Source organism: Phodopus roborovskii, unplaced genomic scaffold, assembly GCF_943737965.1.
Source record: "Phodopus roborovskii unplaced genomic scaffold, PHOROB, whole genome shotgun sequence".
NCBI classification, from domain to species: Eukaryota; Metazoa; Chordata; class Mammalia; order Rodentia; family Cricetidae; genus Phodopus; species Phodopus roborovskii.
Genome location: NW_026126636.1, coordinates 2,922,045 through 2,934,427, shown reverse-complemented (window position 1 = coordinate 2,934,427; position 12,383 = coordinate 2,922,045). Strand labels below are relative to the sequence as shown.

General features: G+C 47.5%; 1 protein-coding gene across 1 annotated transcript in view; it reads right to left on the bottom strand.

Moving 5' to 3' along the window:
• Positions 1-6,514, bottom strand: part of Gpatch1 (G-patch domain containing 1) — a 38,606-nt gene extending 32,092 nt beyond the window's left edge. Inside the window, exon 1 of the mRNA XM_051207261.1 lies at positions 6,417-6,514. Within this exon, the coding sequence (XP_051063218.1) occupies positions 6,417-6,489 (73 nt within the window). The 5' untranslated portion in view covers positions 6,490-6,514. The remainder of the gene's footprint in view (positions 1-6,416) is intronic.
• Between the last annotated feature and the right edge of the window lie 5,869 nt (positions 6,515-12,383).

The window sequence follows — 12,383 nt, the reverse complement described above, 5'->3', positions numbered from 1 at the left end:
CAGAGACAACAAACCGGTAGCTATTTCAAAGTCATGAATGAAATCAGACACTGTTTGTGAAGAATTCAGCAGGAGGGACAGACAGGAAGGATATTTAAAATGCTGGCTAGCATTGCTAGTCTTGCTATTAGCATTTGTTTTATCATAAGTGAGGTATCCCTTGCTATTAGCATTTTTTTATCATAAGTGAGGTATCCCAAAAAGGTTCGGTTTACCCATTGCCTCAGTAATCAGCTCTTTCTCTTTCTTTCTTTCTTTCTTTTTTTTTTGGGGGGGGGTTTCCAGACAGGATTTCTTTGTGTAATTAGCCCTGGCTGTCCTAGAACTCTCTTTGTAGACCAAGCTGGTCTCAAACAGAGATCTGCCTGCCTCTGCCTCCGAAGAGTTAGTATTAAAGGTGTGCACCACCACTGCCCAGCCAGTTCTTACTTTTTAAACAAAATTAATAAATTAAAAAGTCAGGCATGCTGGGTAGTGGTGGTGAATGACTTTAATTCCAGCAGCCAGGAGGCAGAGGCAAGTGAATTTCCATGAGTTCAAGACCAGCCTGGTCTACATAGTGAGTTCCAGGAAAACCAGAGCAACACAGAGAAACTTTGTCTCAAAAACCAAAAACCAAAACAAAACAAAACAAAGCCAGGCATAGGGGTGCAGGCCTATAACCCCAGCACTTGGGAGACTGGGGTAACAGGACTGCTGTGAGTTTAAGTCCAGCCTGGGCTAATGTGAGACCCTGTCTCAAAAAACACTCCAATACCCTACCAAGCAAAAACAAACAAATCTATACTAAAAGACCAGCAGTCTGAGTTCAAATCCCTCTGCTGTGCAACTATTCATTTTTTTGGTCTTAGGCAGAGGACTCACTGTCTCTAGAGGTTGGCTTCTAAAACTGTAAAACCAGGGTAATGGTAGAAACCCTCTTTTGTGGTAACAAGAAGAATTAAATTTCACGGAGTAACAGATCAGAGATGGAGCATTTATTTGCCTAGCATGCAAGATGCTCTGGGCTCCAGTCTCAGCATCAATAAACAAATAAATCACGTACAAAGCCTTTGCGTAGCCAGACTCAGTTAATACCAGCTATGGCTCCTTTTTTACTTTAAAAACTGAACTGCACCTAGGGTTCCATAGTGCAAGATTTTCACCATTTATTTTGTTTTCTTTAAAAAGCAAATCAACAACAACAACAAAGTCTGGGTCTTTCATACCCAGGATGACCCCCTAAGCCTCAAACTTACTATGTAGCCGAGGATGACCTCGAACTTGTGACCCTCCCATTTCTCCCTCCTGGGTTTTAGTTAGGATTACAGACATGAACTACGCCAGGGGTGCTGGGGATAACTCAGTGCAGGCTTCAAGTGTGCCAGGAAAGCACTCTGCCAAGTGAGTTACATCCCCAACTCCAATTTTCCCCATTTCTTAAAAAAATCTAGCGCACGCGGGCCCCACTTTGTGTGGGCCTGGCTCGGTCGTATTGCTCAGTCTCAGTGCTATTGACAATTTGCATTCATGAGTCTTGGTTTCGGGGAGATGTCCTGAGTGCTGTGAGCTATTTAGCAGCCTCTGGGGCAGACTTCCTTCCCTCCCTCACCTTGCATCAAGAGGCAGCTCAGAAGCTCTGGGCTCAGGTGAGAGGGCCTTCCTGCCAGTAGGGGGGTGGGGACAGTGAGTACATGCTTGCAGCCTTCCTGACCTGGGACGGGAGAGACTCTGTGCAGACATATGGAGTCAGGTCATGAGAGCCAAGCAGTGTGACCGACCAGGCCTCCTGCAACTTCTGGCGAGATGGTGCCATCTCTAACCAGGGTGACGGGAAAATGCAGAGAGGAAGTGACACTTTAGCCAGGCCATACTGTAATCACTGCCACTGATAACAATGACTTCCTCCCTTATCAGGGACTGATGAGTTGCTTCACTTATCATACCTAGACAAGGGTACTGTTAAGACTGCCCGAGGTCCACAGCTAATAAGCACAAAGCTGAGCCAGGTCTCAACTCTTGTCTCTAAGCTAGAGCTACCTCCCACATCGTTCCCCATTTATTCCTCAGCTAGAAATTCACAAGAGCCTCACCGCTGGAGAAAACCCAGTTCTAGACTCCCGTAGAAAAACTAAACACGGAACCCAGCAGAGACCTGTGTGCATGCGTGTGTGTGCGTGTGTGTGTGTGTGTGTGTGTGTGTACATGTGAAGGACCTCAGAATGAGCAGAATTTTGTTAGCTGAAGGTAAAGACACAATTCCAACAGAAGTGTTAGCCTCCATCAGCGAACAGGAGGCCTAGTAGGGCAGTGCTGGACTTGGGGAGAGAGGAATCCCAACAGAATAAATAACTCATATTTAGCATGCATACAGCTCCGCCGATGTCATCCAAAGCATGTACACACACACACACACACACACACACACACACACACACACACACACATGATGACAGGTATACAGAGATGGTCCAGTTGCACTAGAGGAACTGTGTGAGATGTGACCAGAAGAAAAGGCAGTCTACAGTACAGGGGCCTTGAGCACAGTGTTATGGGTCCTGTGACAAGCTCTGCGATGCGGGAAGCACGGAGGTAGGTAGATTTAAGGGTGACAATCAAAATGCCAAAAAGAAGGAAAAGAGCCCTAAAATGACTCTGGCCAGGAGGGCTGGAGATGAGAATTCTAGAATGAGGTGATCGTGTCTAAGGCCCGATTGTCACTAAACACCCCAGCTAACACTTAGCCAATAAACCCTGCAGTCAAGGACCAGAAACTTTAATTAAGGCTCAATTAAGTCAGAGGAGCCAGTCCTCTACCAGTGTCCATCTGACCTGTCACAACTTCAAAGCAGGAGTAAGAGTGATTAGTGGTCTAGCTGTACTGTGAAAGGCAGCCAGAAACTTCAAAGTGGATGGGGCTGTAATGTAGCTCAGTGATGGAGAGAGATCAGCACATGGAAGGCCCGGGTTCCCTGGAAGGAGAGGGAGAGGGGTGGGGTGGGGAAAGTTCTAACACCGAGAAATAACAGAGTATTTCCAGGGAGGCTGGAGAGATGGCTCACCGGTTACAGACACTTGCTGCTCTCCCCAAAGCGCCTACGCTCGGGTCCTACCACTCACATCAGGCAGCTCACAACTGCCTGTAAATCAAGCTCCAGGGGTTCCCAATGTCCCTCTTCTGGCAACCCTCCACGCACACAGACACACATATGCTTAAATAATAAGATAACTCTGTAGTGGCATCTTGTTGTGGGACCAGCAGGACAAACTTCTGTTTACATAAATCTGTTTTTAAAAAACAATGTTACTAGATCCCTTCCCAACAAAGACACACATATACATAAATAATAGCGTAAAACTTAAAAAAAAAAATGTTTCTAGCCAGGCAGCGGTGATGTACACCTTTGTCCCAGTACTTGGAAGTCAGAGGCAGATGGATCATTGTGAGCTCCCTAACCTTAACCCAGCCCTAACCCTAATCCTGAGGTCAGCCTGCTCTACATAGCGAGTTCCAAGAAAGCCAAGGCTACACAGAGAAACCCTGTCTAAAAAAAAAAAAAAAAAAAAAAAAAAAAATCAAAAAAGAAGAGTGTATTTCTAGATTAAAAGAGAGAGAGGGAGGGAGGAAGGGAGAGAGAGAAAGAGGGAAAGAGAGAGAGGTCTACAAACCAATGTCCTTCCTTTCACCTCAAATGCATATTTGGACCAGATTGTTTCATTTCTAACTCTTGTTAAAAACAGGAGGAATTGGAGGTCAGACCAGACGCCTCAGTGGATAAAGGTGCTTGTTGCCAAGGCAGACAACCTGAGTTTAAACTCTGGGACCTACACAGTGGAGAAGAACTGATTCCCCAAGTTTGTCTCCTGACCTCTGCACACAAACTGTGGTGCATGCATACTTTCCCACAGTAATAATAGTGTAAAGTTAGGAAGCACTAGAAAAGTCAAGGTCAAACAGATGATGGTTTAACAGCTTATCTCTTCTCAAAGAAATAACTGTAGGACCAGAAATACAGAAATGATACGAATGAATGCTCAGCATGGCTCTAGCCATGCAGAGGTGACCCCTGCCCTCTCCTGCCATTGCTAGTCTATCCAGGGTTCACAGGACCCAGTCTCTCCTCTCTGGCTTCTCTGTGAGCTTGTGAAGAAAAGTTTCCAATAACATCACATATTTTAGCACTTGCAAATCTTGTGAGTTTCTTCCTTACTAAATCTGAAACTCCTCTAGGCAAAGATATTTATCAATTGATTCATTTTATTCATAGGGTATTGTGCTTACCAGTATAACTAATGTAGGGAACAAACAGTCTAGAATTAGAGATAGGTCTGATGGCCCTGCTTAACCCCGCAGTCCACTTGGAGAAGAACTCTACAATTAGGGCTGAGAGGACTTTAAGTTTATTACAGAACTGAGGGTGATGGGTATAAAACAGATGTCTCAGGAAACACAAGGCCAACCTTCAAACAAGAACATGCCTAGAGACTAGCCTTTCTCTGCTCTGGTTAGCAGAGGGTAGGGGCAGAACCAGAATCTGGTAAATGTTTCTAAGGCTAGAACTGTTGGGGGGGGAGCTCAGTTGGGGAGTGCTTGCCTAGCATGCACAAAAGCCAGAGTTTCATCCAAAGTACCCCATACATTAGGCATGGGCTACATGTGATCTCAGCACTTGGGACGGGGAGCAGGAGGACCAGAAGTTCAAACTATACAAAAGTCTGAGGCTAGCCCAGGCTACATGAGACTCTGTTTCAGAAGAACTGTCTAAGACAGACTGGATGTATGACGTGCATACTTGTAATCCCAGCCCTGGGAAGGCTAAGAAAGGAGAACTGTCCTGAGTTCAAGCCCAGCCTGATCTACATACTTAACAAGTACAAAGTCAGCTTGAGTTATATAGAAAGACCCTATCTCATACTCACTGTTGCAGAAAGAAAATCAAAGGAACGGTGTGTAAGAAAAGGTCTCAGTGAAAATACCTCAGAAGTAGAACCAACAGAGTGTAGTCAGGATGGGAAGGAGGTGGAAATCTCACCAACAAACATCTGCAGGTAACTTCTGGGCCCAAGACCACCACTGTGATCGGATCCCTCTGTCTTCCCCACAGGGTTAACCCTACTGCCATCAGTGGTTGTGGACACCCAGTAGGTAAAGCCAATCATTTAGTGCAATAGACCAGAAACACCAGAGAACCTCCGTTCATCTTACCTTCACCCCTGTACCTCACCAGCAATGCTAGTCAACCAACCTTGTTTTCCAAGTCTATCCCATACAAAGGGCCACTTAACAGTGCTCACTGCTACCTCTCCAGGCCACACAGCCACTATCTCCCAACCTTTCTGGCTAATTTCCCAGCTCCATTCTGCACATCCCAAACCAAACTATTCTCAAAAGTGAAGCGAACAGTGTTAAAATATACATCCTGTCAGGCAGTGGTGAATCACGCCTTTACTCCCAGCAATGGGAGGCAGAGGGAGGGAGGTCTCTGTGAGTGCAGCCAGATGCAGATAGCAAGGCCCTGTCTTAAGCTAGGGGAAAAAACAAATACATCTCTCCTTAGATAAACTGCACCATCGGCTTTTCCTACCCTTAATATAGGAGTCAAACTTCTAGTTGGATGTGATGGCACACAGTTATAAACCAAACATGTGGAAAGCAAGGACAGGAGGATCAAGACATGGCCAGTCTCGGCTATATAGTGGTTTGTGAGGTAGCGTGTGCTACCTGAGGCCCTGTCTGAAAAGAGAGTCTAATTCGTGGGGCTGGATGCGCAAGTCAGTTTTAAAGTGCTAGCCTAGCATACACGAGATGCCGGGTTCCATCTTCAGCAACACACACACACACACACACACACACACACACACACACAGCAACACACACACACACACACACACACACACCCCAAACCCCTTAACATTGCACCTGCCAACCACATCAGTGCTAGCCTAGCATACACGAGATGTTGGGTTCCATCCTCAGCAACACATACACGCACACACACACACCCCAAACATACACACTCGAGCGCGCACACACACACACACCCCAAACACACACACACCCCAAACCCCTTACCATTGCAAGTGCCAACCACACCTGTCCTGACTGCCCTCGACTGCTAACCTGGTTCCCACACCAGGGATTTCCTATCTCAAAGTCTCTTTTGCTCTCCAGTCTGGCTGCAAATACCCCCTGGCGGCAAGAGCCCGCCCGACCACCCTCCACCTAACCAAGCGGCTTAGTCATCCTCGCACCCCCGCCCCTCGGCGTCCTTCTCTGCCCCCAGGAACGCCGCACACGAGGAGGAGCACACGCCTCCCCACCGTGGCCCCTGTGCCCACCGCGAGCAAGCTCGGGCCCAGGCGGAGCCGTCGCTGGCGCGCACGTGCTGGACTCCCAGCCTGTGCCCTGCAGATCCCGCCGGCCATCGGACCCTCACCTTCCTCCAGAGGCTCCAGGCCCGTCCCATAGCTGACCAGGTCCTCGTCGCTGTCACTGTCCACAGCCGCCATCCTGCTCCCTTCCGGGCTCCGCCCCCTCGCTACGGGTGCCTCTATGGGCCAAAAGCCTTCCCTCTCTCGTCTCCGCGAGCCGGAGCACACTATAGAGTTGAGGTTTTCATTGTGAGAGGCCAGTGCCATCTCCGCCTTGCAGGACCTAGTCCTATGCGAAGCAGACTCGGGGTTAAGTTAAGACTGGTATCTATAGCTGAGCGGTGGTGGCGCACGCCTTTAATCCCAGCACGCCTTTAATCCCAGCACTTGGGAGGCAGGGACAGGCGGATCTCTGTGAGTTCGAGACCAGCCTGATCTACAAGAGCTAGGTCCAGGACGGCCTCTAAAAACTACAGAGAAACAACAAAAAGACTGGTATCCATAACAGCCATCCTGGCTCTGTCATGTGCCTGAGAGCTAGGAGAACAAGGCAGAAAGATGCTGGCAGCCGCTCAAATGTCAGGCAGCAGAGCCTACCTGTCCCACAACGGGCTCCCTCGCCCCGCTTCACTTCCTCAGCAGCAATCAGTGACAACCCTAATCTTCCACCCCTCCCAACCACCCTCCAGAATAGAGTGTGTGCACCCAGGCGCAGGCCGGTGTCTGGCCCTCTGCTCTGAAGATGGGGAGGAATGCAACAGTGCAGTACAAATGAATGGGGCCACACACACTCACACACGATGTACTTGTCATCCTTTTACTTGCAAACGCGAGGCTTCACTGACTCTGAGTGTTAGGAACTAGCAGCCAGCTGACCCCAGCCCCCCTCCTTTCCCCCCTCCACGATGGGCAGAACGCTCATGGCCAGGTCATCTCTACATCAGCCTTACCTGGTGGCTCAAGCTTTACCTGGCTGCCAGAGGACTCAGTTACGCAGGCGCAAGTCCCCCTTTTAAAGCTAGCGTGCCAAGCGAGCCTCTCTCTCTCTCTTGTCTCTCTCTTGTTCCCCCTCTTGCCCCCCCTCCTGCTTTCGGTTGGTCACCAGCTACCCCCTCTTTCTCTCCCTTCTCTCAGTAAACTCCACGTGGGCGCTGAGTCTCGTGTTTGTGTTTCTTAGGCATAAGCTGCAGCAAAAGAACAACACTGAGAATATCAGAACCGGTGCATGCAGCTAAGCAGATGGGCCAAAGACAGCAGCCATGGATGGAGGGATGGAGGTCAACCTCGACTACCTAATGAAACGCTGCCATAAATAACCAAATAAACAGGAGGAAGACAGAAGAGAAAAAGAAAGAAAGATGAGTGGGCTGGAGGTACGGTTCAATGGGAGAGCAAGAGCTTAGCATGTTTGAAACCCTGGATTTCCAACCCCAGAGACCCCAGGTTCCATCCCTAGCACTGACAAAAAAAAAAAAAAAAAAAAAAAATGCAGGCTGAATGAAGGAAATAAGGGAGGAACGGGGTGAGGAGGAGGCGGTTGGGGGCAGGGGTAATAAGGACAGAAAACTGGGAGGAAGGGAGAGAGGAAGAAAAGCAAACCAACAATGGGTGGAGGATGAAGGAGGTCCCCCATCAAATCTAAAGGGACAGACATTTGGCAAATGGGGTGCCGTCATCCCCTCTCATTTCATACACTTTTTTGGCCAAGACAAAAAATATGAAGTTCAGCTGGGCGGGGGTGGCACATGCCTTTAATTCCAGCACTTAGGAGGTGGAGCAGGCAGATCTCTGTGAGTTCAGGGCCAGCCTGATCTACAGAGTGAGTTCCAGGACAGCTAGGGCTGTTACACAGAGAAACCCTGTCTCGAAAAACCAAATATATATATACATATATGAGCATTTGCCTGCATGTGTGTATATGCACCACATGTGTGCCTGGTGCCCAGACAGCGTCAGATCCCCTAGATGTGAAGTCACAGGTAGCAGTGAGCTGCTATGCGGGTGCTGGGAACAGAACTCAGGTCCTCTGCAAAGACAGCAAATGCTCCTAACCACTGGAGCATCTCTTCAGCCCAAATCTGTTAGTTGCTATTTTATTGTCAGTATCTCTCCTATGGAATATAAGGACTTAGAACTTGCAGCTATGGCTAGCCTTCTCCCTCCCGTGTGTGTGTGTGTGTGTGTGTAACCAGTATGGTGGCACATGTTCACAATGCCAGTCCTTGGGAGGAAGCATAGTTAGGAGGATATGAATCGGAAGCCAGCCTGGTCTACATAGCAAAGCCTCATAGAAACCACATTAAGCTGGGCGTGGTGGTTCACACCTGTCATCCTAGCGTCCAGAGGGAGAGAGTGGAATTAGGAAGACCAGGATTTCTAATCCACCTGTGATCGTATACCAAGTTCAACCTCAGCCTAGGCTACAAGACTTCCTATCTTACGATATAGGCATGGTGGGGGCTGGAGAGGTGGCTCAGTTTTTAAGAGCATTTGCTGCTCTTGCAGAGAATTCAGGTTGTTTCCAGCACCCACATGGTGCCTCACAACTCTCTCTAGTTTCGGAGGATTCAATAACCCCTTCTTGCTTTCCCAGGCACCAGACACCCAGTGGTGCATTGACGTATAAGCAGACAAACACTCATACACATTAAAAAAAAAAAAAAAAAAGGATAAATAAATGTTAATTACACATACACACAATCAAATGAGTAAATATTTATTTTTCAAACTGACATGTAAGAGTCAGGCAGTGGTGGCACATGACTTTAAAACCAGCGCTCGGGAGGCAGAGGCGGGTGGATCTCTGAGTTTGAGGCCAGCCTGGTCTACAGAGTGTGTTCCAGGACCGCCAGGGCTGGAGAGAAACCCTGTCTCAAAAAACCAAAAACCTGAAAAAAGAAGAAAGAGAGAGAGAAGGAAGGAGGAGGGAGGGGGAGAGAGAGAGAGAACAACAACAAAGAAACCCAACACATAAGAACGTAAAAAATACACAAGTTGGCTAGGTGGTGGTGGCCCACACCTCTACTCCCTTTTAACCCTTGATTGGTTTGTTGGTATGGGACTTGCCACATCACCTATGTGACTATGGAGTCCTGTCCTTGCCCTTCTATGAAGGTTCTAGGAATTGACCTCTGGCTGCCAGGTTTTTGTGGCAAGTGCCTTTACGGGCTGAAGCACCTTGCTGGCCCTCATATAGTACTTTATGTCTGCTTTCCTTTGCTCAGCAATCAGTGTGAGATCCCTTGTGATTCTGTACATAAAAGCAAGGTGCTCGTTTCCTCCTTTGCGGTTTATCATTATGTGACCCTACTGTGCCTCATCCATCTGTTCTACTAGTGCGTGGGCTGGTGGGTAATTTCTTGTTAGGGAACCAGATAACTTCTCTCTTAAATAGTGTAGTTGGGAATATTCTTTTTTGTTGTTTGTTTGTTTGTTTATTTGTTTTTTTGTTTTTGGTGAGGGCATATGTATATGCATGGAACATGAACACATGAGTATGGGTGTCTGTGTGTAAAGAGAGAGAGAGAGTGTGTGTGTGTGTGTGTGTGAGTGTGTAGGTTAGAGGCTAAGCTTGAGAGTTCTTTAGAAAGACTGTCCACCTTGTAAATTTTATTTTTGGTTTGTTTTTGTGAGCGTGTCTCATGAAGCCTGGATTGCTCTCAAACTCATTGTGGACCCAAGGATGACTTTCACCTTCTGATCCTCTTTCTTCTGATCCCAAGTGTTAAGATTTCAGGTACAGGGGCTGGAGAAATGCACATAAAAGTTAAATAAATTAAAAATTTAAAAAACCCCAATTGTTAAAAGAGAGAGATTTCCAGGATATACTGCTTTCCCCGGGGCATCCCACACACCTGGTAAAACTTCTGTCAAATGAGCTAAATTTCCAGTCCCTACTACGGTTTTTGAGACCAGGTCTCTCACCAGACCCTGGAGCTCACTGATTAGGCTAAACTAGGTAGCCAGTGAGCCCCAGGGATCCTCCTGTCTCTGCTGAGCCCACCTCTCCCCCCCCCCCCCCCCCGCCTCTCTCTTGGGTTCTAGGGATATAAGACAGGTCCTTGTGTTTGCACACCATCACTTTGTGAACTGAGCCATCTCTCCACCTCAACCTTCTCATCCTCCTGCTCCTACCTCCCAAGCGGGGATTTGAAACCTCCATACCCTTGCTTCAGTGCCCCGAGTAGGGGCTGTGACAGACCTGTGCCACCACACACCAGCTGGGGCACGAATAAGTCTGTTGTTGCTTCCCTGTTGGGTGAGCAGTAACAGGTCTCATTTCCTGGTCACACTGACATCAGAGTTATGGTAGAGACCTGTGGGATGCCCTGCAGGGAGTCACGAGGCTGTCTGAAAGTACCTGATGTTGGGTACATCTAAGGATTAAAGTTCAGATGGCTCCTGGGATGGGTGCCAGCTGGACCTCTGAAGACACACAGGAGGTAGTTGTAGGTGGGCTGCGATGGCTTTTATGACATGCTTCCTTTTCTTTTTCTTTTTGTCTGGACTACACTAGGGGTTGTACATGGCACCCCATACATGCCAGGCAAGCGCTCTACCATTCAGATTCATCCCCTTCCCTCTTCTTCAACAAACAAGACAGCTGGAGAAGGCAATGACGTCAGACTAGATTAAATAATAGACCCTGGTTTTTATTGTATTGACTTTTTTTACAAGTGTCTCTCTATAGGGCAAAGTACAATATGGTGATGACACAGTTGCCTTTAAAAGTGAAAACTGAGTCAGCCATGGTGGCCCAAGACTATAATCCTAGCACTTGGGAGGCTGGGACAGAAGAGTTTCAGGACAGCCTGAATAAGAGAATGAGAATGTGTCTCAAAAAATACTGACTAAATTGTCTGTTTGTTTTTGTTTTTCAGGATAGGCTTTCTCTGTGTAGTTCTAGCTGTCCTGGAGCTCACTCTGTAGAATAGTCTGGCCTCAAAATCACAGAGATCCACCTGCCTCTGCCTCCCAAGTGCTGAGATTAAAGGCATGCACCACCCAGCATCTAATTTAGTTTTTAAGATTATAAAGGGGCGGGAGCTGGAGAGATGGCTTAGTGGTTAAAAGCATTGGCTGCTCCTCCAGAGGACTGGGGTTCAATTCTCAGCACCCACATGGCAGTTTACAACTGTCTCTAACTCCAGTTCCAGCGGACCTGACACCCATGCCAAAACCAATGCACATAAAATAAAAATAAATTAAAATGAAAAAAGATTATAAAGGGCCTAGACAGGTGGGTCAGTGGTTAGTTTACTTGATGCTCTGGCAGGAGAATTGGTTCTAAGCACCCAGGAAGGGTGGCTCACAATCATTTGTAATTCCAGTTCTGGGAAACCCAACATATACATAGAAAAAGTAAATAGGAAACTTTAAAAAGACTATTAAGTCAACATTAGAATAAGTTGGTTTGTGCACATAACAAACTTTAAAGGCAATTTGAACTAGGCTTGATGTGCACTTGTCATCCTAGAGTTTGGGAGCCTGAGGCTGGAGGATCTGGGGCTCAGGACTCTCCTGGGCTACACAGTATGTCACTGTTTTAAAATAAAAAGTGGCAACTTGAACTTCAGGGTGCTAGAAGATGGGGCTCCTGAAGATGACAGGGAAGAGAGGAGTCAGCAAGCCTGGGGTAAGTGAGACACTAATGGGCAGTGTACCCTTGGCCATACCCCTCTTCTAAGTCTCGGTCCTTCCTCCTCAGGACCCTTGAAGTCCTTTGATCTGCAGAAGGATGCTAAGACTGGATGGAACACAGTATCTGTCTAACTCGATGCTTAGAGCTGAGGTTGTATTATTGCTAAGTTTGTGAACAGTAACATGATAATGTAATGACACACTACTGATGGGAGATGTCATTCTGTAAATATGCTTCTCTTATTGGTTAATGAATAAAGCATTGTTGGCCAATAGGAAAGCAAGATAGGCAGGACTAGGAGACAAGGAGGATTCCGGAGGTAGTAGGGAAGAGTCAAGATGGAGGACGGAGAGAGAATGCCAGCCCTCTCTCCGGTAAGATGAGACCACGT